General features: G+C 37.6%; 1 protein-coding gene across 2 annotated transcripts in view; it reads left to right on the plus strand.

The window, feature by feature from the left end:
• The window catches only part of LOC124798018 (2',5'-phosphodiesterase 12-like), a 164,143-nt gene extending 143,030 nt beyond the window's left edge, over positions 1 to 21,113 (plus strand). For both annotated transcript variants that reach the window (XM_047261219.1, XM_047261220.1), the window contains exons 8-9: positions 11,331 to 11,460; positions 20,144 to 21,113. In XM_047261219.1, coding sequence (XP_047117175.1) covers positions 11,331 to 11,438 — 108 coding nt within the window. In that variant the 3' untranslated portion in view covers positions 11,439 to 11,460; positions 20,144 to 21,113. The remainder of the gene's footprint in view (positions 1 to 11,330; positions 11,461 to 20,143) is intronic.
• Positions 21,114 to 27,809: the final 6,696 nt, after the last annotated feature.

Below are 27,809 nucleotides of genomic sequence, written 5' to 3' on the forward strand. Positions count from 1 at the left end.
GGTTGAGTAAAGGATAGTGTAACTCTTTTGTTTTTCTGGTATTATAATCATGAATGTCACTGTTGTTTTTAAGCTGGTCCATGTCGTTGAGAGCAAATTTCATTAGTGAGTAAATGTACTGTGAGGCTGTTGTAAGAATTCCCAATCTTTTAAAAAGATGCCTACAAGATGTGCAACTATGAACCCCACACATTATTCTAACCACTTTCTTTTGAGCAGTGAATATTTTTTGTCTATGTGTTGAGTTACCCCAAAATATTATTCTGTATGACATTAGAGAGTGAAAGTATGCGAAGTATGTTAGCTTACTAATTTCTATATCCTCAAAATTGGCAATTATTCTGGTTGCAAAAGCTGCTGAACCTAGTTGCTTCAGAAGATCCAAAATATGAATTTTCTGATTAATATTCTCATCCATATGCACACAGTTTAATTTTCAGGTCATTTTGAGAACATGCCAGATCATTGTTTGTTGCATTTATGGCTTTATACAGGCATTGTACACTGATTTCAGTGGACTATGTTGAAAATAAAGATGAATTCTTTCAAAATTTCTTGCTGATACACTTGACTGGCTGATACTTATTCTTTTGCACAAAGCTTTTGTTTCTTTAAACTGCTGATGTCACATGTTAATGTTGTTGGCATTTGGAGATGCTTGCTTGTATTGGTGATAAAATCTCTGCAACTTGATGGCAGAATCACAGATGTTTAACTATAACCTGAAGAATGTTGTATTTACAGGATCCAACATTTTCCCTTTTGACATGAAACTTTTCACTTGTGCATCCACTTGCGCAATGATTGAAATTTTGACTTTTCTTTTACATTCTCTGTAATTTGTACTGATGTAACATTGCATTCTGGTTATGTCACAGTGACTGCTGCAGTCCTGTGGAAGTCATACACTTTTCTGCATCTACATCTTCATCTACATGACTGCTCTGCAGTTCACACTTAAATGCCTGGCAGATGGTTCATCAAATTACATTCAGACTATTTCTCTACAGTTCTAGTCTCTAACAGTGCACAGGAAAAAATTAATACTTAAATTTTTCTGTGTGATTTCTGATCTCTCTTATTTTACTCTGCTGATCATTTCTCACTACGTAGGTTGGTGGCAGTAATATGTGGAGGAAGTTGATGATTGAAATTTTTTGAAAAGATTTCGCCATAACAAAAAAATGCATTTGTTTTAATGATTGCCATCCCATCTCGCTCATCACATCTGTGACACACTCTCCCATTTCATGATAATATAAAGTGAGCTGCCCTTCATTGAACTTTCTCAATGTCCTCCGTCAATCCTGTCTGGTAAGATACCATACGCAACAGCAGTACTGGATGAACAGGCGTACTGTATGCTGTATCTTTAGTAGACCTATTGCATTTTCTAAGTGTTTCGCCAATAAAATGTAGCCTTTGGTTTGCCTTCCCCACAATATTATCTATGTGGTCATAACAAATTAAGTAGTTTGTAATTGTAATTTCTAGATATTTAGTTGAGTTGAGAGCCTTTAAATTTTTGTGATTTATTGTGTAATTGAAATTTAATGGATTTCTTTTTGTGCTCATGTGGATGACCTCACACTTTTCCTTATTGATAGAGAATTGCCAGTTTGTGCGCCATTCATATATCATGCCTGTCATTTTGCAATTGGTTTTGATCTTCTGATGACTTTTCTAGACAGTAAATGACAGCATTTTCCAACTTCTTTGTATGGCTCCTGCTTAGACTATGAAGGAGAAAAGCAAAATTTTTTTATAGAAATATATACCATCATCCTTTACCTCCACATTTATTTAGGTGCTTTTAGATTTAACTCATATTTACAGAACAATTAGATTTTGAAAATTATGAGATTTGGACGGGAAAAAAGTTTGTAAGTCCAATACATAAAAATTTATTACAAAATAAATGTACAAAACTAGTTCATTGAATTTATGTAACTGTTTTGACTGAGCAAAAATTACCTTTATATGATATTTCTTGAAACAGTTAGGTAGTCACAACCCTGCTGTACATTCTTCACACAACCATCTGGTCTCTTTTCTCACTTGTTTACTAGTAATGAATGCGTCTCTCACAGAACAAACAGTGCTTGCTTGTTATCGATGGGGCACAAGTGGGGAAATGCCTTGCAGTTAGCCTGTTTGTTGCAGAACACTGTTTTTCATTTTCAATAAAATCTGTATATGCTTTCTTGAATTTGTTTTCCCAGGTTATTCATAAATATAAATAGGTTGGTTTGTTTGTGAAACAAACGCCTAAATTTTTTGTAGAGAATGTGGGAAATGGCTAGAAATATCATAAACACATAAGAAATACTGCCTTCCATCATTTCATTGTTCATCATTGAAAATAATAGGAGGTTACCAATTGATCTCCATAATCAACACCAACTTTATTTCTTTTATAATCAGTACGAGATCAGGCTTCAGATTTTCTACCACATGAGCCTTGGATTGTGTTGATGACACTTCTTGTCATGCTGTGTTTTGTGCAGGACGAAAACACCCGTAGTAGCTTTCCAGTGAAGTGCTAGCACAGAGCATGTGCCCTCATCAAACAACCTTTCAAATGAACTTATGCTAGTATATAACCAGTCCATGTATATTGTATGACCCTTATGTAGATAAATATTGCACAAATGAATGACTTCTGGATTGTCAGTCTTTTTCCCCTGTACTAGTTCACAGTTCAAAACATTGCCTACTGCAGAATCACTAAGAATGAAAAACTTTTTACCATACCTGTTTGGCTTGTTCTTGATATATACTCTAAATCAAATTCTTCCCCTAAAAGAACACAAACTTTCATCAGATGTCACATTCTCATCAGGAGAAAAACTGCTCGTGTTCTTCATTATCATAAAAAGGCTAGATTTTGGCCAAAAGATTGTGGTTTGTTTGCCCCCTGTGTACATAATTGTCATTGTTACTCAAATGGAGTATAAAGTAAATTGACCCAAATCTGTCCCTCCTAATGATTATTGCATGTAAAGATGAGTCTACCATTAGCTCAGTGCTCAAATAGTGCATAGTATTTGGTTTGTGCACTTGTGAATAATTATAGCAAAAAACTGATACATCTCATGTGCCTACATAGCCAGAGCAATGTTCAGTTTTTATGTTCTGTATCACATTCCCATTGATAAACAGGCTCCCCCAGTCAAATCCAGCTCTTTCAGCATCCAAAGGTGCCAAAACATTACTTACACTTCGCTCCTTTTGTCCACTGTTATCTGGTTACATTTATTGAATCTTCTCTGGTTACCTTACAGAACATAATGAAAATTTTGGCTTCTTAGACCATTGTTAGATGGCAACTGATTTTCGCCAAGTAACATGAAACAAAGAGAGAGAATAAAGCAACACAAAATGTACGCTATTTAGAATTGTACCCTTTCTATATGCTGATCAGCAAGAATCAGTCAGTAGTAAAAAAGAACGCTACTCTGTTAATAATTTTGAAAAAAAAAAATAATAAAACAGTTTTTTTCTACTCTAAACTGTCACTTGCATTTTAGATTAGCAATAACTTAACTAGGATATTATTCAGCTGTAAAGATACTTTCAAATCTTTGTCACATAATGGCATGTACAGGATCGTCTGTAAATTCGATGGTAAATTGTACAGGGTGGCGCAGATGGATCGGGTGGTTTTAAAATACTTGTCAAACTGTCAATTGTAAAGGTATTGGATTGAAATAAAGTGCAAAACGTGTACTTACAATGGAAGTTTATTAACAAAAAAATAGTAATGTTAGTTTTTAAAAATTACATCCATCAAATGCCCTCCTTCTCGAGCGACGCATTCTTGGAGTCGGTCCTTAACGTTCCGCATTGCCCACTCAAGCACATCACCAGGAATTGATGTGATTTCGGTGTGAATTGCTGCCTTCAACTCCTGAATGGTCCGGGGTTTGTTCATGTAGACCCTTGCTTTTAAATAGCCCCATAAGAAAAAGTCACATACCGTGAGGTCCGGCGAGCGAGGGGGCCAATGGACATCTCCATTACGGGAAATCAAACGGCCAGGGAACAGAGCGCGTACAGCTTGCATTGATATCCTAGCGGTATGTGCAGTTGCCCCGTCTTGTTGGAACCACATATTGCCCATGTCGTAATTGTTCTCTTCAAGTTGTGGGAGAAGAAAATCTTCAATCATGTTCACATAACGCTGCGAATTAACAGTAACCGCCTGCTCCCTTTCATTTTCAAAAAAGTAAGGACCAATTATCCCTACCTTAGAAACCCCACACCAAACCGTCACTTTGTCACTATGGAGAGGCCGTTGGTGTAGATCTCTTGGGTTAGTGTCGGCCCAGTAACGGCAATTTTGCTTGTTTACGTATCCGTTAATGTGAAAGTGAGCCTCGTCAGACATCATGATAATCAGGTTTACATCTTCCAATAACTCCAACATCTGTTGGCTAAACTGAAGCCTTTGAAGATGGTCTGTTGGGAGAATCTTCTGTACCAACAGGATTTTATAGGGGTGGAATTTCAGTTCTTCGTTAAGAATCCTTTGAAGGCTCCGACGTGACATTCCAAGAGCTTGAGCACGACGTCTCGTTGATCGACGTGGGCTCGCAGTGACATCGCGTCTCACACGCTCCACGTTCTCAGGCGTTGTTATTGTTGGCGGTCTAGGCGTCCATTTTGGAGCACATGAACCAGTAGTGCGGAAATTATGCACCCAACTCAATATCGTATCTCGCTTAGGAACACTACCGCGAGGTGGGATGTTGAAACGCCGGCGAAAGGCACGCGTCACAGCAACAATTGACTCGTTATTGCGTATGAACTCTTCCACTGCGAAAACACGATGCTCAACGGACCACGTAGCCATCGCGACTGACTGCCAGTCTGCAACTGAAACTTCCCGTCCCCCCCCCACCACAGGACGAAGTCGCCGAACACCTGGCCCCCCCCCTCCAGACGTACAGTCCACTTCAAAACCACCCGATCCATCTGCGCCACCCTGTATATATCTGTCCTGCAGAACTGTTGCAGTTACATTGTTTGAATATGAGAAAAGCTGGAGACTACAAAATACAGATTCAACCTTTGCTAAATATGTCATAATAGAAAGCTATTCATATTGTATGCAATGCTACATGTGATTATACTCTCCAACAAGGTGTGTGAGAAAAGTAATGAGACTGAGAACACTGCAAGCAATCTGGCAACACTGTGTTGTTCTACTTATGTAGACCCGTATGTTCATCTCTTCCAGGTGTTCAGTCATCAGGTGACTTTTGAGAGCACCATTAGTGAAGTTGAAGTTATGTTTTTGTTATGTGCTAGGGAAATGGAACAGCAGAACTTACAGTAATATGGTGCCATCAAGTTTAATGTTAAGCTTGGGGAATCCATGAACATATCTTTGAAAAGTTGAAACAGACATATGAAGAACATTTCTTATCAAGAGCATAAGTTTGTCACTGGCACAAATCATTTTTGGAAGGCCAAAAACACGTTGAAGATGAACCTCGCTCTGAGAGACCTTCAACTTCAAAAACCAATGAAAACATCAAACATGTGCTTGCTAAATAAAGAATTTGTTCTTCCAGGACAAAATGTCACCAAAGTGTTTTACAAAGATGTCCTTGAAAGGCTCACGAAAAGAGTGAATCGAGTGAGGCCGGACTTTGCAGACAAATGTATGCAGCATTGTGATAACGTCCAATGTCACACAGGCACTTCCCTCATGGAATTTTTGATCTCAAAAGGCATTCCTGTTGTTCTGCAGCCCCCCTATTCACTTGATAGAAGTCCTTGTGACTTTTTTCTTTTCTTGAAATTGAAAAATGTCTTAAAAGGACATCATTTTGGCACTCTGGAGAACATTCAAAAGAATGTGACTGACATGTTAAAAGGCCCTACAAGTTGAAGCCATTCAATGCTTCTACAGTGACTGGGAACAATGACTCTGCTGGTGTATAGTTGCTGAAGGGAACTGCTATGAAGGAGACTGTGTTGTTGTTTGCAAAAAAATAAAGACTCTGGTAGATAAAAAATCGTTCTCATTACTTTACTCATACATCTTGTATGTATAACCTCAAAAATTTCTGAGAATGCTGACAGTGAAGTGGTGGTTTAGTAGTATCCTTAGAACTTACAGGTTGTGTATTTTGGAGCTTTCTGAACATAAATTATATTTTGCCATCCGAAAGAAGTTATTAAGAGAGTCCTAACCTTTTCTGCCTCTTCTTCTATGTTCCTAACTTCTATCTAGTTGCAAAATTTTTAAGTGCAAATATCTTGTTGTTCTCATGACTTTAATTAGAATTGTACAGTGAAACTCATAAAGTAATTTTTGTTAGATCATTCCAGAAGAAGGAATTAATTTTCGATTCCGTCACCAAATGTAATTTTTGCCAAATCATGCATGAGAGAGATCACAAAATTCATTATGTCATTGAAAAGCAGTAACTCCTTTGGCTGTGATGACATTTTCACCAAAGTACTACATTCTTGTGCCGAGTTAATAGTGCTTCCATTGAGATACCTAGTTGTAATCAGTTTCATGAAATACAGATGCATGCTATCTGCTACTCCCAGGTGTTTTTTTGGGGGGGGGGGGCGGTTGGGGGAAGGTAGCTTACAACAGAATATTGAAATATCTTTCCATTAATAATATTTAAACAGCAGCTCCATATGTCTTCCATAAAGCATCCTGTAATAAGAAAGTAATATAGGATTTTGTGAACTCAGTTCTGGTAAAACTAAACAAAAAAATTACTGTGCTATCTCTCTAAAGCCTTTGATTGTGTAGATCATAAACTTATGTTAGGGAACTCAAATGGTATGCTGTTAAGGGCATTCCCCTTGCTTGGATGGAGTCATATCTTTAAAAATTATGTAGCAAATTAGATCTGGGAAAACAGAAATATGGTATTCCATAATGTTCAGTCCTTGGCCTGCTCCTGTTCTTGGCTTTCATAAATGATTCACCTGGGACATTGGAGGATTCTTCAAAATCTGTGATGTTTACTGGTACTAATATACTGATAGACGGCCTAACACATCTCTACCGGACACAGGCAGGAGAATACTAGAATGGGCTTACAACTGGCTTATTGTCAACAACTTAACACTTAATCTTACAAAGACACTTATAATGTAATTGCACAAGAGAATTACTTTTAGGTATTATAAGTAGAGATCAGTAGGCACATACTGGATGAGACTAAACATGTGAAGTTCTTAGACATTCAGATTGATAACTATTGTGGCACAAAACACAAATGAACACTGGATTTTGAATTGGTTTACTGAGTACCACACACAATGGCACAATGTACAGTAACATGGAACTACACATGGAGGTAATACAAAGTCTGTAGCATGACAAAGTGTCCAGATCTCGAAAGCTGCACATAGCTAACAGTTAACAGCATTGCTTGGACTGGTCCTGTGAGGCTAACATTGTCCTATTATAGGTAGTTGTAGCTGGTGTTGTAGATGCAGTGGAGGCTGATGGTGGAGCCCCTGGTGTTGGTCCCCACATTTGCAGCTACTGAGCCTTAGTTCAGCATGTAAATAACTTAAGCAGTGTGCTGAGTTTCTCAGGCACCTGGCACAGCATACAGATCTGCAGTGTGGTGCATGGCGAAAGGGTGTGGTAACTGCTGGTTTACCACAATAACAAACAGAGATGACATTAGCATGTGGGTAATTTAAGCAAAAGTTTGGTTCTGCCTGATTTGGACTTAGAAATCTCTCTCATTGTTTCAATCTGCAGATGGGATTGCTAGCGAATTTTGTGTACTTTCACTCATGATTTTGCAATAATCTGGGGCAATACAGGAAACGACAAAAATGTAAAAGTTGATGACAGAACACCTTGCTGAAGTATCTTCAGAGATCTAAAGATTATTACACATACATGCCAGTATCTACACTCCCAAATAGTGTTTGAGATTAATGATATGAGTGAATTTAGGATTAATAATGTAGTTCACAATCCAAACACTAGAAGTAAAAATAGTTTCCATAGAGGAAATGCATTCCCATCTAGAGGTGAAAATGGAATTTTCTATTATAATGCCAAAAGCTTTAACAGGTTACCAGCAGACTTCAGGCAGAAATTTGAGAATCCCCAGATATTCAAAAAGAAAATGAGTTCCTCATTAGCTGCTTCTTCCATAATTTATCAGAATATTTGGAACCTGACATGTGAATTTCATTACTCCAGTGTCTATATTTTACAATTATAGAACATAATCTCTGATCAGTACCTACATTCAGGAGAAATGCTAGTTCTGCCAGTTGACACATACAAAAGTACAGACACAATCCTATCTAGAGACATAATCCAAGCTTTCAGAATTAATAGTTCCTTCCCCAGGTCCCTCTCATCCTGGAATCTAGGTGACCTGTCTTTTCTTTGTAACCTTCTTCCTCATGTTGAGATTTATGGAACATAGTGTGTGAATGAGTCAGGTAGCTTAAATAAAAAACTTTCTTACATGTTTCTTTTAGTCTTAATTTTATGAGAACAGCAACTTTCCCACAAATTTATTTTTCTCTCATTGTTTGGACCATTGTTGAAACTACACTTACTGGAGATTTCTCTGTCTCCAGTACTCCTTTATGAGTTTGTTGGCCTGCTTCCTTTATTCTTGTGTCCCAGCTTATTTACATTATTTAGCTTGAAATCCTTCTAAATTTTGTTTTCTGTTCCTAAATGAACATCTTTGTAACATTTGGGAGTCAGGGTTGGTAGATTTTTCTTGATCTTTCTAGACCTTCTTTAATCTTTAGTCATCTCATTCTTTTTTGAAAGAAGTTGAATAACTGGTTTTTTGTTCATTCTGTGTTGGTGGTGGAGAAATATCTGCCTCTTTGTCCCCATGAACTCCAGTAAAATTCTCTTCACATTCTTCAAGACTTATCTTTTTCAAAGTTTTCATCTATCTTCATTACTGACCGCACTTGCAATGATTTTCCTTACAGTTATTTTCCTGTAGGTGTAGTATTTTCAAACAACAGTTCATGAAAAGGCATTCACGGACATAGAAGCAACACTCTTGTTTTGACCCTAGTGTTGCAGTGTCTTATTTGAGCATTCCAGATCATGTGCTTCTTACTGTGGATTTTTTTTTTGTCAATCCCTGTATATATACATATATTTTTCATTTTTAAGAACCACCAGCAATACCCCAACTTCAACAGCAGCCACCTATTACATACCAAGAAATCCATTCCGTACAACCTAGCCACCCATGGCCATTGCATTTGTAGTTACAAGCAGTCCCCCTAAAAATAACCAAGGATCTCACTGAGGCCTTCCAAACCATTATTACCCTCCCAACCTTATACAGGAACAGATCTCCCATACCTTATCTCTCCAGTCACACACAACTTCCCAAAGTTAGCTGTCCAGCCACAGAGGAACATTTCCCTCATGAGCCAGTATCGGAGCAACTGAATCACATTCCCTGCTAGGTTTCTGACTACCTCTCATCGTGCCCTGAAATAGGAATGTCCTGTCCTCTATCTTTCCCACCCCTCCCACAGTGGTGTTCGACTGCTCACTGAACCTACACAATTTCCTCGTCCAATCCTGCCCAACGCCTACTCCTAACCCCTGGCTTATATCCCTGTAATATGCAAGACCTGTTCCAGACATCCTCCCACCGCCATCTACTCCAGTCTGGTCACAAGCATCACCTATCACATCAGAGGCAGGGCTACCTATGAAACCAGTCGTGTGATCTACATGCTAAGCTGCAGTCACTGTGCTGTGTACTGTGTAGGCATGACAACCAACCAGCTGCCTGTCTTCATGAATGGCCATTGACAGACTAAGACCAAGAAGCAGCTGGACTGCCCAGTTGCTGAGCACACTGCCCAACACAACATTCTTCATTTTGGTGACTGCTTCACAGCCTGTGCCATCTGGTTTCTTCTTGACAATACCAGATTTTCTGAATTGCAAAGGTGGGAACCCTCCCTGCAATATATCCTATGTTCTTGTAACCCTCCTGGCCCTAACCTACCTCATCCCTGCCGTATGCAACCACAAACAGTACTGTACTCTTTCCTGCTATTACTCCCCCTCACTGCCCCAGCCTCCTCCTTATCCCCACCACCCAGATTGCTTTTCCCATCATGTGCAGTTGCTCACAGTCTGCCCATGACAGTCAGAGGTAGTGGTCATATATGTGTGTGTGTGTGTGTGTGTGTGTGTGTGTGTGTGTGTGTGTGTGTGTGTGTGTGCGCGCGTTTGTGTGTGTGTATTCTGCCTTTTTCAGGAGAAGGCTTTTTGCCGAAAAGCTTACTTGTTTAATGTCTCTTTTTTGTGTGACTCAACATCTCCACTATATGGTGAGCAGCAGTCTATCCTTTACATAATATTTAACAATGTAGAAAGGATAGACTGCTACTCACCACACAGAAGAGGCACTGAATCACAAACAGGCAGAGTGATTTATTTATTTATTTTAGGACGAAGCCCTTCTTCAGAAGGACATGTGTGTGAGTTATTCTCGTGTGAAAGTGTAAGAATTTTATACTTCTGAAGAAGGACTTTGTCCAGAAGCTAAAATATTTCTAGGATTCTTTTGCATTGTGCCTGTCTGCAACTCAGTACCTCCTCCTATGTGGTGAGTAGCAATCTATCCTTTCCATATTGTTGTTATTCCATCCTGGACTTTTCATTGTTTGATTTCATCTTGAGATTCATTCCCCAAGAGCAGCTTATTATAATCCATTTCTTTTAATGTTCCCCAAAAAGGTACTTAAACTTCTTGACATTTTCATATATCCTGTCTCCATTTCAAGGAATTTTGCTCAGTTTTATCAAGAATTTCATCTCTTATACCAATGTTATGACCTTTGGTTGGCTTTCTGGAGGTTGATGGTCCTCTGGGCCTTCTTCAGCAAAAGCAGGCAATTTAATTAGAAAGTTGGCTTTATTCTTTTGTCATCAAACCATGCGTTCCAAATTCTTGTAACCCTTTTTTTGGCACAGTTGATCAAGAGTTTTGGTTTTGACCATATTGTTTCTTTACAAAATGTTGCATATTATGATATCATTCATATGTATTCTCTCTTATTTTGTTGCTGTTTTCTCTTAAATGCTATTTTTTAAATTGTATTAAATTAAAAGTATAAATTACAAATGTTGTATAAAATATTACAATTTTTTCTTCTTTTTTAGCTGGCCTTGCTCATCAGACTGATCCTACCCTTCACTGTTCATGTATTTTCCCTTACAAAAGTCATTATGTTTTATTTTAAACCAGTCTTACATGTTCAGCTAGTTTCATCAGAGCTGAATACAAAATGTGTTATATAGTCCTCTTTGTTTGTAGATTGTGCCTTTACCTCATGAAGAAGAAGTCAAGGAACATGAAGCAATACCGAGTGTAGTTTTTCCATCTGATCATTTAGCATTAATAGCTGATCTCTGCTGGATTTGAAATGTTCTTTATCATGTTTACAGTAAGTAATATTATTATATTTTATATGTGATTAGTACTGTATTATTTGTGGTTCTGAAAAGGAAGTATCTAGTGAGAATGTAATCTTATGCTACATTCTTAAAATTAGTACCCATATCCTCTTTTTGCTGCAAATCCTTATTACTTTCATGGGCTATTCCAGTTTCAGTGATCATATATTCACTGTAAATTGCAGTTTGTACTCAAAACAACTTGTTGTTATTACGTACAAGCAGGTACTGTTTTTTTAATACTGTTGTTGCTCTGTCACTGACTACTGCTGTACCCTGAGACACATTTAATCTTTGTACCTACTGCTGCAACTGTCTGTTGCTGGAAGTGTTGGACTGCATTGTGTGTCTGGGACATCATTTCTTTTGTTGCTGCTGAATGCATACATGTGTGTGTTGTTATCCTTTTGTAGAGGATTTGTGTGAACTTCACAGTATCCTTGCTGCTAATTTGGGTACATTTCGGTACTTTGAACACTTTTTCCCATTGACTTTGAGTCATTTTCCTGTGTGGTCTGCCATTACGGTTTTGGGGTTTATGGAGTACTGACCTTATATAACAGTTTGTTTCAGTTTCAGTACTCTGACTTGATTCATAATAAAATGGTGTATATATCCTGTAGTCCCGAAACAAGTATATACTCATTCCACACCTGTAAATAGTATGATGGTAAGCAGCATTAGCCTTGTATGCTTAAATACTGGTTCTAAATGACAAAAACAATTATTGACAAAATTATTTAATTAATTCGATAGATTAAAAAAATCCACTCACCAAGTGGCGGCAGAACACACACATAAAAGCTGGTTGTAATTGGCAAGCTTTTGGAGCCAGTGGCTCCTTCTTCAGGCAGAAGGGTTGAAGGGGAAGGAAGAAGGGTGAAGGAAAAGGACTGTAGAGGTCTAGGAAAAAGGGTAGATTTCAGGAAAGTCAGCCAGAACCATGGGTCAGGGGAGACTTACTATACCATAAGAAGGAAAGATTGTTGGGCACTGGATCAGAAGAGATGTGAAAACCTGAGAGCTTGAAGGTGAAAGACAGGCTAATATGCAGACAGAGATTACTGCTTAAACATCATGAATGAGTTAAAAAAGAGTGAAAAGCTAAGTGCATTGTATGTAACAGAGGTGGGAAGGGGTGGTGAAAAATAGACAGGAAAGACAATAATGAAAGATGCAGAAAACTAAAATGTAGTGAAGTAAAGATTAGTTACAGTGAAGAACTGCTGAGACGGAAGAAATTAATGTAAATTAAGGCCAGGTGGGTGGCAAGAACCAAGGACTTGTAGGGCTAGTTCCCAACTACGGAGTTTCTCAAAACTAGTGTCTGGGGGAAGAATCCAGATGGCGCGTGTGGTAAAACAGGTGCTGAGGACACGAATGTCATGTTGTTCAGCATCCTCTGCAACAGGATATTGTGAGTTGCCAGTAAACACCCTCTGCCTATGCCCATTCATCCTAATTGATAATTTGGCAGTAGGCATGCCGATGCTGATGGCCAAACAGTGTTTACATAACCGCGATGTCTCAAAAGAGGGGGGACAGCATGCCACACTGCCTCCTCATCACTTCTACCCCTACACGATCATGCGTGCCCACTGCACGCTGCAGCAGCCGCCATCGTGGAGCGATGAAATGGGCGTCAGTGCCATGATTGGTGTTTTCTGTGACTAGTAATCTCTGTGCCTTGTGAGATCAGTGCTTTTTTTTCACAGTACAAGCTCTTTTTCTTAATTTGGTACCAGTGCTTTTTTTCGTACCCATCATTTTTTCGGTACCCTGCATTTTTTTTCATGTGCTGAATTTTTTCTGTACCCTTCAATTTTTATTTGCCATGTGTTTTTCCATGCCTAGCGTTTTATGTCTGTATATATGTATGAGGTTCTCCCACCCCTAGAAGGGAGGAGTGATGTCACTCTTGAAGCATTCAAATTCAGGCAGAGATTGGTCATCCATACATTCCACAGGGATGCTTATAAAGGCCACCTGGGTTGGCCCCCTGGTGCCCTACCAAAGAAACATCATTATTTAAGCAGTTATAAATGAGTGCTCAGCCTGTTCTGTAACCTGTATTATTCTTGTCCATTCACTGTGTTCAGTGCCACACACAACGTATACTTCACTGTATCTTACATTGGCTCTAGAAAGTAATATGTACCATAAATCATATTTGTTCTTGCTATAAGAAACCCAAGACTATTTTTTTTTTGGGGGGGGGGGGGGGGGCAGTTTCCAGTTGCTAGACACTTGTTGTCATACTGTGGCTATCTTTACAGTTTACTGCATTAGTGGGTCTCATTGCAAAAGAGGCTTTGCTGTCCTGATCATGTGATTGTGGAATTACTTCAGAGACTTGTTCCTCTAAAGCTGCACATTTTTGCTAAGGGTTATGTTTATTTCATTAATGAATCCATAACCCATGGCAGTAGGAGTTCATATATGTCTGCAAGTGCTGGTTTTCATAAATAAGTAATGTTTTTTGATCAAACAAATTGTTGCTACTGGAGGAATTTGTTACACTGTTACTGTAGGGATGCTGTCCTGAGAATGATCTGTAAAAGTTATTTGCTTAAGTGAACATTGGCTTAGAGATGAAAATATAAATTTATTGAACAAACTTCCAGATTATGAAGTAGCAGCTAGCTTCTGTAGAGACAGTGGGTATGGTGGTTCATGTATTCTGGTTCATTCATCAGTAAAATACCAAATTAAGCTAAATTTCAATAATTTAATTGAAGAATGCACATTTGAGAGTTGCTGCATAGAACTTAAGGACTATAACATGCTTATATTCAGCATATATCGTACCCCTGTTACTCAATCTCCTGCAATTTTTGGGTCAAACTTGAAAATTTACTCCACCTACCCAAAACTGAAAAGGTATGTAAAAAAAATGTTGTTTGATCTGATTTTAATATAGATGTGAGAAAAAATGACAAATTTGCCTGTAAGATGAAGGAGCTCATGTCCACACATGGTTTTATTCTAAATTTTGTAGAACTGACAAGGGTAACTGCTTCGTCGGTATCCTGCATAGATAGCAGTGCTAGTAGCTTAACAACACATGTGAAACAACACGTGTCATATATTAACTATTATGGAGACACTGTTTGGCATTCTACATCGGCATGACTACCACCAAATTATCAATTAGGATGAATGGGCATAGGCAGGGGGTGTATACTGGCAGCTCGTGATATCCTGTTGCAGAGCACACTCTACAACATGACATTTGTGACCTCAGCACTTATTTCACCACAAGCACCATCTGGATTTTTCCCCCAGACATGAGTTTCTCAAAACTCCACAGGTGGGAACTTACCCCACAACAAGTCCTAGGTTCTCGCAACCCCCCTGATCTTAATTTACGTTGATTTCTTCTGTCTCAGCATTTCCTCACCGTAACTACTCTTTGCTTCACTCCGTTTTAGTTTTCTACATCTTTCATTGTCTTTCCTGTCTATTTTTCATCGTCCCCTTCCCATCTCTGTTGCATACAATGCACTTTTCACTCTTATTAACTTATTCATGATGTTTAAACCATAATCTCTGTCTGTATATTACCCTGTCTTCCACCTTTAACACTAGAACAGCGGAAGGAGTAAAAATGACCCCTGTCATACATTTTTTGTTCATTGTCCTATCCAGTTTATTTACTTCTTTAATGAAATTATATGACTTTTTCTAATTTTTTCTCCTCTTTCTGAAGATATTTTAGTATTTACAATATATTTTAATTTTCATCGTCATTCTATTCAGTATACCTGCAATGGCAGAAGGTGTCAATTTGACCCCACTGTAATTTCTCTTCTGAATATAAGTAAACTATCCAACGATACAATGGCAACAGTGAGAAATAATGCAGAGCAGTTGCTCCTCATTGTTGCAAGTTGGCTCGTGCACATTCTAGTCCACCACAGCTTATGTTGTGTCACTTGGGCAGTTTCTGTCTGTGAAACACATTTTTGAACACATATTGCTAGCATGGACTTTTTGATGAAGAAGTGTTACATCTCTTAGAGAATTCTAAAGTTGAATTGGAAATTGATGTCACTGATGAAGATGATGATTATGTACCTGACACAAGTGCAGATGAAGACACTGTGAATGAGGGATGGTTAGTGGGAGAGGATTCCATTGCTGATATTTGTCAAATCATCACCTCTTTCACCACAGCAGGTACAGTTGGAAGTGTTTACAATGATGATTGCAAGGGATGAAACCATGTGGGAGATTGGAAATTATTCATCTTCTGTAAGGCAATCAGCTGTGAATTTTCTGCAGGAGAGAGGAGGTCCCATGGCAACGAGTAGACAGCTCTGTCATCAGTGCCTTCCGTCTTATTTATGATGAAGCAGTGCTATGTTTCGTGAAGAAATGCATAGAAACAAATACTCAAAAAGTATGAAAAAACAACAACTGGACTGTGTCACTTGAGGAACTGGAGAAGCTGATAGCCATAATGTATGTTTGGGGTGTATTGTGCACTAAAGGTATGTCTGTGGATGATCTCTGGTCACACTCGTGGGGGCCTGCTTTCATCAAGGACAGATTTCAGGAGCTTCTCAGATTTCTTCATTCTGATGAAAAATCAAACCATGCTGAACACCTGGCAGCCAAAAAATTTGCTCTTGTATCAGAAATTTGGGGAAAGTTCATTGAAAACAGTATTTGCACTTACCGCCTTGGAGAAAATATAACCATTGATGAGCAACTGTTACCAAGCAATGCAAGATGCAGGTTTACTCAATTCATGTCCAACAAACCAGACAAATATGATCTCAAATTCTGGTTGACTGTTGAAGTAATGATGAATTATGTATGTAATGCTTTCCCATGCCTCAGCAAAGAGGACACACATAGAAAGAAACAACCACTTGGAGAATACATCATTCTGCATCTCATGGAACCATTTGTAAATCAAGGAAGAAATGTGACCATAGACAGCTTCTTTACATCTCATCAACTTGCTATAAAACTCAAAGAAAAGAAAACTTGATTAGTTGGTGCAATGAACACCGTGAAATCCCCGATGAAGTAGGGAAGCCAAAAGCTGAAGTCCACTTCACCATAGTACCGCACAATAGTGGCAACACAGACTGCACCTTGGCTATGTAGCAAGGGAAGAAGAATAAAAATGTCATTCTTCTGAGTATGCTGCATGCCGAAGTAGCAGTAAGCAAGGAAGGAAAGAAAAAACATAAAACCATAACGTTCTACAGTGCAACGAAGTATGGGGTGGACGTGGTTGATCAAATTACCTGTAAACATACTACGAAGGTTGCATGTAGGAGATGGCCAATGCATGTCTTCTACAACATACTGGACATAGTGGCAATAAATGCATGGGTCATCTATAACATAGTAACAAACAAGAAAATAGAAAGGAAGAAGTTCATACTTCAACTGTCAAATGAACTCAAGGGAATGAAAGAACAAGAACATCAGGCAAAGGAAGAGGATATGGGAGTGAAATCACTTAAAAAGCAGAGGAAGTGCCAAATCAGCCTCTGCAAAGGCAACAAGACCAGCAAAAACTGTGTACAGTGTCACAAAGCCATGCGTGGAAAGTGTGCGGATAAAATGGAAATCACATGTGCTAAGTGCATCATTTGAGTGAAAAGTAACACAGAGCTGTTTGTAAAACACGTGTGAGAGTAAAATGAACTGAATATACTAAATGTGTCTAGAAGGTTGTATGAATAGTTAATAAATTAAAATCTATAGTTAAGAAACTTGTTAGCAGTAGCAACAATAAATTTGTATGATTATTGTTGTTCAAATAAATTAGTAATTATTATTTATAATTGTAAAGAATTGTTGTGATTACTAGAAATAAAATATAGATTAAGATAGATTAAGTACTTGTTCAAGTCAAATATGAAAATATTGTATGTGGGGTCAAAATGACCCCTTTCCGCCATTTTAGGAATGTCAGAAACTCCACCGTTCTAGTGTTAAGCTCTCAGGTTTTCAAATCTCATCCAATGCAGACCCCCAGCAAACTGTCTTTCCTTCTCATCCTGCATGGTAAGTCTCCCCAACCCATGGTTCTGGGTGACTTTCACAAAATCTACCCCTTTTCCTAGAACTCTACAGTCCTTTTCCTTCACCTTTTTTCCTTCCTCTTCAACCCTTCTGGCTCTGAAAGCTTGCCATTTACAACCGTCTTTTATGTGTGTACTCTTCCGCTGCTTGGTGAGTAGATTTTATCATCTATCCAATTAAATAAATACTAGTTCTTTCTCATCTAGCATACTAATGTAGTTCCCATTGCAATTTTTGTAGTGCAATGTCAGATTTTGCTATAACAATGAAGATTTTACCGTATGGTTCACAATGAAATTGAATATTCAGAAAATATGCCAGTTGCATTGTAACTACTGATCATCCTCTATTACTCCACTGCTTGCTGAAAACTATCCTGACTGTATAACAATTAATAACAAATTCTTCATTCCTTATCCCCCATATTCAGCGTAGATTGATGCATAACCCAGTAAGATATACAGAAACAATGAAAAACACTATATGTTGTCTAAGCCTGCATGAACATTCAATTTATCTTGACCATTATGGATGTGTTTAAATACTATAAGTGTGATTACATTAAAGATAATTCTGGATGAAACTGCAGCCAATCAACATTTGGTTGGTTCTTGACTCTGCTCCATCATCACAAGCTTTTGTAAATCATATTTCTGTAACAACGTTATGTGTGGTGTAAGCTCAAAGTCCACATTACAGTTTTATGTTTCGATATCATTGTTTTATTTCAACAACTGAAAAGGGAGCAACACACTTATTGATGTGTTTTATTATTTCACTGAACATAAAACATAAATAATAAGAAGATAAGAGTCACTGCTTGACAGGCTGAATGTGTTTTGGTACAGCTGAATTTTCAAGGGATATGGCTCCAGGATACCATACATTAACTGGTAACTGACATACAGAGATTTGAAACTAGTTACTGTATAAACAATTATTTCAATCAATGAAAAACATGAGGGGTTATTAAATCTTCAAGAATAATCTTTAATGGAAATGTCATTAACTTTTTAGATTATAAAAAAACCTACATATAATTTTAATAGTATTTAAATTTGCCTTGCATGATGGCTACCAACCAATCAAAACTATTAAGCATATAATTTTTCCTAGACTTGGCAACAGTGCTAGATGGGGCAGTATTGATAAATAGTAACTGCCAGGGATAAAAAAAACTACAGCAGCCAGAAAGAGTGGTCCAAATAAATCCAGACTTGGAGAATGCATAGAACTGTATATCAGAAATAATTGATTATGCAACAGACATATGCTATACATGTAGATCCTTCTCTTATGTGGCTAGACATCAGTGTTCACTAAATCCAGGTAGTGAAGCAGAAGTGCCAGTATACCTTTCTGAAGTAAGAAGCATGATTTCTACAAGCGAATGGATTTGATTGAGACAGAATGACCAGTCTCCTTAAAATGTGTTTTGGTATTGTTCTATCTTGACTTTATCATCTTGTCCATAATGGATTTATGGTATTATCGACTGTTGTCTCAAGGCTGGAGCTTGTGGCTGAACATCTCATGCATGCTTTTGTCAGCTTCAGTTGTACAGAAGACTACTGTGGGAAAACATCATTGCCTAACTGAATTAAAAAAGGTACTGTTTGTAGATAAGCCCCCTTTATAATGTCCTACAATGAAGGTTGCATAAGCATTGGATACTACATTGGTGACCACAACCTGCAGGCCTGCATTGTTGTGTAGGGTGATACATGTCAGATATGACAATTTTGGGTGTCACTGACTACTACATGTCATCTCAGTTCCTACATATCGAGAGCAACCTAAAGAGTAGTTAGCTCATTTCGGTAATTTTATTGCCCAAGTTACTTCCTCTACTTCATCAACTTCATATGTCATATTCCAACAGGGTAACATCCAGCCAGTGTGTAGTGAGGAAAGCATAAATATTTTTCAAAGTATGATGGTCCCATTGCCTTTCCTAGACTGCTAGTTTGCCTCATGTGTCACCTATTGAATATCATACCTCAGACATAGTTTGCCAGCAACAACTTTTTAGGCCACTGTCGTCCAGCAACTAGTGCTGATGCTTTGTGGAAACATTCACAAACTATGTTGATGGAAATTACTGAAGAATGTACCAAGACAATCTGTAATACAATGCCATGATGTGGGGAGACTAAGTTTAGCATATAGGATCTTCTCGCTATACTAATATGTCACTGTCAGATATTGTGTGCAGTTCTGTAATCATGAGTATAGTTTAGTGTTCTGAACATGTAGTATAAAATCTATCAAAAAATCATGTGCATCCTTCTTTTCATAACTGTTGGTGTATTACTGTAATTGGAAGAACTAGACAGAAAATAAATGATGATTTTAGTGGACAAACTGCCACTTACCCTGAAGATGAAGTGATGTCCAGCAGACTCACAGATAAAAATTAGCTCATAATTACTGGCCTTTTGAATTTTTGTATTTCTTGTGCCTAGCAGGATGAAGAGGGATGTTCATTTTTCCAGATTTCCTTTATTCAGTCTTAACATTTTGTGTCTGCCATACAAAAACACCATTTTGTGATAATTTTGTTAATTTGTTTACACTCACCTCTGTAGAGAATTAAGAGACTTATATGATGTTTCTTTTTGGCAGCTGATGGTAGTTCCACCTTCAGAATTTGGATCCAAAGACCGATAACAACAATAAAGCTCACTTGTTGTACCTGTATCAACAAAACCAAAGGAACACTCAGTATTAAGATAATTTTTGCAATTTAAAAAATAATAATCACCTGTTGTTCTTACTGTGTATTTTTGTTGCAAATGGAAATTTATTTTATTTTATATTATTTTTAAGATATAATGTGTAGTGCTTTCCTTGTACTAGAGAATCATATTAACAGGCAGGTACCAAATGCCTGGCTGGTATGATGCTGAGGTAGATGAATGTTAGATTAGAAAGGTTGTTCACATTGTTTTGATAAAGAAAAGTATCTCCCATAAATACTAGCATTCCCTAAAGATGCGCAACAGACACAAACATGAACAAAATGTGAAACAAACAGAAGTTTCATCCGACAAAGAACTGGAGAGAACAGTTCTGTTCAAGAGGATGAAAAGTAACCCAGTATAAGAGAGAAATTTATCCTTAATTTACGATTTTGGGTATTACTAACATTTAATATTTGGTATTTCCTTTGTCGTGAAAAGGACCACACTCACTGTAAAGATAGTGATTTTATACCATTGCCTTTCCTGCTGGATGCAGAAATATTTGCAAAAACTAACAATTTAATCACATTTCGGTCATTTGTGTCTGCTGTACACCAGGTTTTTAAAACCTTTACTACATTGGTCAGATGGCATTTAATTTTTAAACTGAGTAATAATCGGACTGTTTTAGTTCTGTTTACTTTTTTATTGGCTCCATTTTTGTTTCGTAACAACTTTAAAATTGTGCATTTGTCTAAATGTTTTTATGACTGTATATTACATAAAATACTTTGAAATTACATTCATACATACAACTGGCACTCTACAGTTCCCAGTGTAAAACCATGGTGTCTAAAGTCAGACCAAACAAGCTGTATTTTAAATAAATTTTATTTCATTCAGTAGCATAATTGCCTTTATTTTATTATTTTGTATTGGAACTACTTATTTCTGAGATAACAAATAATATATCGAATGTGATGAACTTGGATATTTATTTAATGCACAGTTATACACACAACATAATGGGGAGAATGGATACGTGCAATAACAATAAAAAGATACTGAACCGCAAAGAAAATACACAGAGCAAAAAGTTGTGACAACCAAAGAAAATAAATAACTGAGATTCTAACAGAAATATAACAAATAAATTTGTCCTCCTTTCACACATTTTCAACATTTTGTTTTATTTTTCATCTAAAGACTGCAGGCTCCTATTGGCAGTTTGAAGATGAGTGACAACTCTTTTTCAAGTAATTGAATAAATAACAGGAGCAGTTGCTTGCTTCAAATAATTATTCATCATTGAATAAAAATTATCAGAGGTTATTTTCATACTTTTTTACTCACAAAAATAATGCAGTCACATATACTTTAGTCCAGTATTTAAATGTACATGCTGTAAGCAACGTCTACCTCTGTCCATCTTCATAGCACAGTGGTCAGTGTGTGTGGCTGCTGTGCAAAAAAAAACAGGTTTGATTCCTGGAGCTGGTAGGAATTTTTCCTTGGTGAGAGGGCTGTAATGGTTTGTACTCAGCCTCGTGATGCCAACTGAGGAGTTACTTGAAAGAGCATAACAGTTCCACGGTCTAGAAAGTCTACAATGGCTGGAAGAGTGGTTTGCTGACCCCAGGCCACTCCATACTGCATCAAATGGTGACGCTGATAGATGATGACACAGCAGGTAGTCAGTTCCCAATAGCCGGTCTGGGCCTGAATGCAGAGCTTTTGTTATCGATAGGGGTAAGATGTTGCAAATCATACCCTAACATATTGCTGGTTATTTGGAATGTTCAGAGTGGGCAGCACCTCTTTTTGGGAGGGGCATTGTTTTGCTGTTACATTCAGCAATGTGCAAGTGCTTCCAGTCTGGCGCCAGAACATGAGGGGAGAATCATCATTCGGGTTTAGTGTGGAGAGGTTGCATGTAGTTGTGTAGCACTAAAGTTATTTTAATGGTTTGTTGAGGTGACAAATTATGAGTCTGGAAGTACTATATCAATTGGTGGGGTGATAGTGAGTAATGATTCAGTTTATTTGTAGAAGGTGTGCATAATTACCTATGAAATCAGTGGATGATTAACAGAAGCATGTTAGGGTCTAGGCTTTGCTAGGAAGTGGGTTACTTGCTAAAAGACAGTAAATGAAGTGAAATGATCTTTACTGTTATCCTTTCAAAGCAACATTTTTCCACCTAAAATTTTGAGGAACATTATGTTTATAAAGTAAAGAGACACACTTTCATGTTAGGCAACATACTGAAATTTATTATGCAACAAAGTGTATTCTTTCTGTTAATCATCCTCCAGCCATGTCCAGTCTCTGTAAGTTATTATAAAAGGAGGTAAGCAGGAGTTTACAGTTGGTTTACCATGAAAGGGTTGCGTTTTGGTGAAGAAGAGTCAAAACTGTGAACTTTGAAATGCAATAATGAAGAACAGTTGTGAACAGTAGTGTGATGAGTCCATGTGCAGAGAGGTTAAAAAAGTGGGCCTTCACCAAAAAAATAAGTCTTGTGTGAGAAGGTCATAGATAGAATCATAGATTACAGCAGTTTGAGTCAATCAACACTACAACACACAGGCAGTTATGCAGTTTCAGCGCACCATCAATGCGCACAAGCCAACAGTTGCAGAAAGAAATGTGTCACAAAAATGCCAATTGCACTGTAAGATATTAATACAATGCCTCGTAATTTCTCAGTCAACTAATTCTGTAACTTTAAAGTAATTTCTAGTGTATGTATGTACTGTTTTAAATACGTCAATGTTCTTTACTTAAAAACTCTAATATAATTATGGAGAAACTATTGGAAAATAATATTGTAAAAACTTTGTTGTATAAATGCTGGCAAAGTCAGGTAAGTTCATATAATATAGAATTCAAAGATCTTTTTCAAAGTTGACTATAATGTTATTGGACATGAGTGCAAGCAGAGTAAGTAGCATAGAGTGCATCGCTAGTTCTCTGTGGAGACGTATGGACACAAAGTGGTGGTGCTCACATGTGTAATGGAGAGTGTTTTCAAAATGGTGTTTTAAGCAAGGAAATGCATTGTAAATGGTCAGTCGAGTACATATCTTTGCACAGCACAAAATGTATAACAAGAATTGTTAATTGAAGAAGAATAGTTTGTGGCCAAAATGATTAAAAGTTGCATGTTGTTATAGAAGAACGTATTGCCAATAATGCTCATTATAAAATGTATTATGTCACACCATATGCAACTGACCACATTGTAAGATAAAGCCAGTTATCTTTTTAGTTATGTACACAGATTGCCGGCATAGTAGTTCCAGTACTTTGAACATACAGTGTTTTTCAGTTGAACTATAAATATTGAGAGTGCTACTGATTATTCCAGTTCATTAACCATGAGTAGAGTCCTAACTTTTCATCATTATTACCGAGACAATCATAAATGAAAGTTATACAGTTATTTCAGTGGAAGAAAATTAATTACATTTACAGTTAACTTGAATCAAGTACTTCGTGAAACTAGATATATAGGTAGTTAAATTTCTTTGTACATTGTAACGCTCCTACTGCACGCAGCCAGTGTAAAGTAAAAGTAATTTTAAATAGTGGCAAAGTAAAGTGAATACTCGGCTTTGACTAAAGTAACTTTTACAATAATTTTGTGTGTCTACAATTATTTCATTTGTTTATGACTTTCATAACATTGGCATTGCAAAGGTGTTTGTCGTTTGCTAATCAAACTAATAAAAACTTTTCTGAAGTTCCTCTTGTTACAAAACAATTATTAGTTGTGGATATTTGCTTCGCAAAACTGGATGGCAGACAGCATTACAGTGACATCTGTTAGTACATCTCATGTGATGTGTTGCTGTAAATAATCGTTATTAGGTTTCATTAGTTGCAAGTAATTTTAGTGCTTTCCTAATTAACTTAAAATAATTTTGTTATGCATTTCTTTCACATTCAGACTTTGCGTTTGTAAATTTTTGTCCCACTTTAGCCTTCCTACGCTTGTAATTATTACATGATTTCAGTTTCAGTGTAGTCATTAACAAACAGCACCTTCACTCTCTTATGCGCTGGGAACCTTAACAAACCATTCTGCAATCCAAATTTCATGCTATTACAATTGCCTACACAAAAGTATAACTAGCTACTGTGATGTTGCTACGTATGGTTCCTGAAGAGGGGCAGCAGCCTTTTCAGTAGTTGAGTAGTTGCAGGGGCAACAGTCTGGATGATTGACTGATCTGGCCTTGTAACATTAACCAAAACGGCCTTGCTGTTGTGGTACTGCGAACGGCTGAAAGCAAGGGGAAACTACAGCCGTAACTTTTCCCGAGGGCATGCAGCTTTACTGTATGGTTAAATGATGATGGCGTCCTCTTGGGTAAAATATTCCGGAGGTAAAATAGTCCCCCATTCGGATCTCCAGGCGGAGACTACTCAAGAGGATGTCGTTATCAGGAGAAAGAGAACTGGCATTCTATGGATCGGAGCGTGGAATGTCAGATCCCTTAATCGGGCAGGTAGGTTAGAAAATTTAAAAAGGGAAATTGATAGGTTAAAGTTAGATATAGTGGGAATTAGTGAAGTTTGGTGGCAGGAGGAACAAGACTTCTGGTCAGGTGAATACAGGGTTATAAATACAAAATCAAATAGGGGTAATGCAGGAGTAGGTTTAATAATGAATAAAAAAATAGGAGTGCAGGTAAGCTACTACAAACAGCATAGTGAACGTATTATAGTGGCCAAGATAGACACGAAGCCCATGCCTACTACAGTAGTACAAGTTTATATGCCAACTAGCTCTGCAGATGATGAAGAAATTGATGAAATGTATGATGAGATAAAAGAAATTATTCAGGTAGTGAAGGGAGACGAAAATTTAATAGTCATGGGTGACTGGAATTCGACAGTAGGAAAAGGGAGAGAAGGAAACACAGTAGGTGAATATGGATTGGGGCTAAGAAATGAAAGAGGAAGCCGTCTGTTAGAATTTTGCACAGAGCATAACTTAAACATAGCTAACACTTGGTTCAAGAATCATAAAAGAAGGTTGTATACATGGAAGAATCCTGGAGATACTAAAAGGTATCAGATAGATTATACAATGGTAAGACAGAGATTTAGAAACCAGGTTTTAAACTGTAGGACATTTCCAGGGGCAGATGTGGACTCTGACCACAACCTATTGGTTATGAACTGTAGATTAAAACTGAAGAAATTGCAAAAAGGTGAGAATTTAAGGAGATGGGACCTGGATAAACTGACTAAACCAGAGGTTGTACAGAGTTTCAGGGAGAGCATAAGGGAACAATTGACAGGAATGGGGGAAAGAAATACAGTAGAATACGAATGGGTAGCTCTGAGGGATGAAGTAGTGAAGGCAGCAGAGGATCAAGTAGGTAAAAAGATGAGGGCTAGTAGAAATCCTTGGGTAACAGAAGAAATATTGAATTTAATTGATGAAAGGAGAAAATATAAAAATGCAGTAAATGAAGCAGGCAAAAAGGAATACAAACATCTCAAAAATGATATCGATAGGAAGTGCAATATGGCTAAGCAGGCATGGCTAGAGGACAAATGTAAGGACGTGGAGGCTTATCTCACTAGAGGTAAGATAGATACAGCCTACAGGAAAATTAAAGAAACCTTTGGAGAAAAGAGAGCCACTTGTATGAATATCAAGAGCTCAGATGGAAATCCAGTTCTAAGCAAAGAGGGGAAAGCAGAAAGGTGGAAGGAGTATATAGAGAGTCTGTACAAGGGCAATGTACTTGAGGACAATATTATGGAAATGTAAGAGGATGTAGATGAAGATGAAATGGGAGATACGATACTGCGTGAAGAGTTTGACAGAGCACTGAAAGACCTGAGTCGAAACAAGGCCCCGGGAGCAGACAACATTCCATTAGAACTACTGACATCCTTGGGAGAGCCAGTCCTGACAAAACTCTACCATCTGGTGAGCAGGATGTATGAGGCAGGCAAAATACCCTCAGACTTCAAGAAGAATATAATAATTCCAATCCCAAAGAAAGCAAGTGTTGACAGATGTGAAAATTACTGAACTATCAGTTTAATAAGTCACTGCTGCAAAATACTAACATGAATTATTTACAGACGAATGGAAAAACTGGTAGAAGCCAACCTCTGGGAAGATCAGTTTGGATTCCGTAGAAATGTTGGAACACATGAGGCAATACTGACCTTACGACTTATCTTAGAAGAAAGATTAAGGAAAGGCAAACCTACGTTTCTAGCATTTGTAGACTTAGAGAAAGCTTTTGACAATGTTGACTGAAATGCTCTCTTTCAAATTCTAAAAGTGGCAGGGGTAAAATACAGGAGCGAAAGGCTATTTACAATTTGTACAGAAACCAGATGGCAGTTACAAGAGTTGAGGGACATCAAAGGGAAGCAGTGGTTGGGAAGGGAGTGAGACAGGGTTGTAGCCTCTCCCCGATGTTATTCAATCTGTATATTGAGCAAGCAGTAAAGGAAACAAAAGAAAAATTTGGAGTAGGTATTAAAATCCAGAGAGAAGAAATAAAAACTTTGAGGTTCGCCGATGACATCGTAATTCTGTCAGAGACAGCAAAGGACTTGTTGAATGGAATGGACAGTGTCTTGAAAGGAGGATATAAGATGAACATCGACAAAAGCAAAACAAGGATAATGGAATGTAGTCGAATTAAGTCGGGTGATGCTGAGGGAATTAGATTAGGAAATGAGACACTTAAAGTAATAAAGGAGTTTTGCTATTTGGGGAGCAAAATAACTGATGACGGTCGAAGTAGAGAGGATATAAAATGTAGACTGGCAATGGCAAGGAAATCGTTTCTGAAGAAGAGAAATTTGTTAACATCGAGTATAGATTTAAGTGTCAGGAAGTTGTTTCTCAAAGTATTTGTATGGAGTGTAGCCATGTATGGAAGTGAAACATGGACAATAAATAGTTTGGACAAGAAGAGAATAGAAGCTTTCGAAATGTGATGCTACAGAAGAATGTTGAAGATTAGGTGGGTAGATCACGTAACTAATGAGGAGGTATTGAATAGGATTGGGGAGAAGAGAAGTTTGTGACACAACTTGACTAGAAGAAGAGATCGGTTGGTAGGACATGTCCTGAGGCATCAAGGGATCACAAATTTAGCATTGGAGGGCAGCGTGGAGGGTAAAAATCGTAGAGGGAGACCAAGAGATGAATACACTAAGCAGATTCAGAAGGATGTAGGTTGCAGTAGGTACTGGGAGATGAAGGAGCTTGAACAGGATAGATTAGCATGGAGAGCTGCATCAAACCAGTCTCAGGACTGAAGACCACAACAACAACAACAACTGTGATTTATTTAACTTCTTACAAAATTTCCTTTTTGATCATTGTTGTATGTGAGAAGTATTTGTGCAATTGCCATTTGGAACACACCTGGAAAGTGGCAAGTTACGTATTTAACTTCTTATGTTTTCTTAGTAGTATATTTCTTAAAATTTGCAAATGTTTTTTTGTTTGTTTTTTTTTATTTTTGTTTTTAAAAGGAGTAATGTTCCATTTTTGTAACTGTAAAGTGTTGTCAGGCAGTCTGTAGCTCAGTTTTCATTTCTGTTGAACAGCCAGC

The sequence above is a fragment of the Schistocerca piceifrons genome, chromosome 5 (assembly GCF_021461385.2).
Source record: "Schistocerca piceifrons isolate TAMUIC-IGC-003096 chromosome 5, iqSchPice1.1, whole genome shotgun sequence".
In the NCBI taxonomy this organism is placed as follows: domain Eukaryota; kingdom Metazoa; phylum Arthropoda; class Insecta; order Orthoptera; family Acrididae; genus Schistocerca; species Schistocerca piceifrons.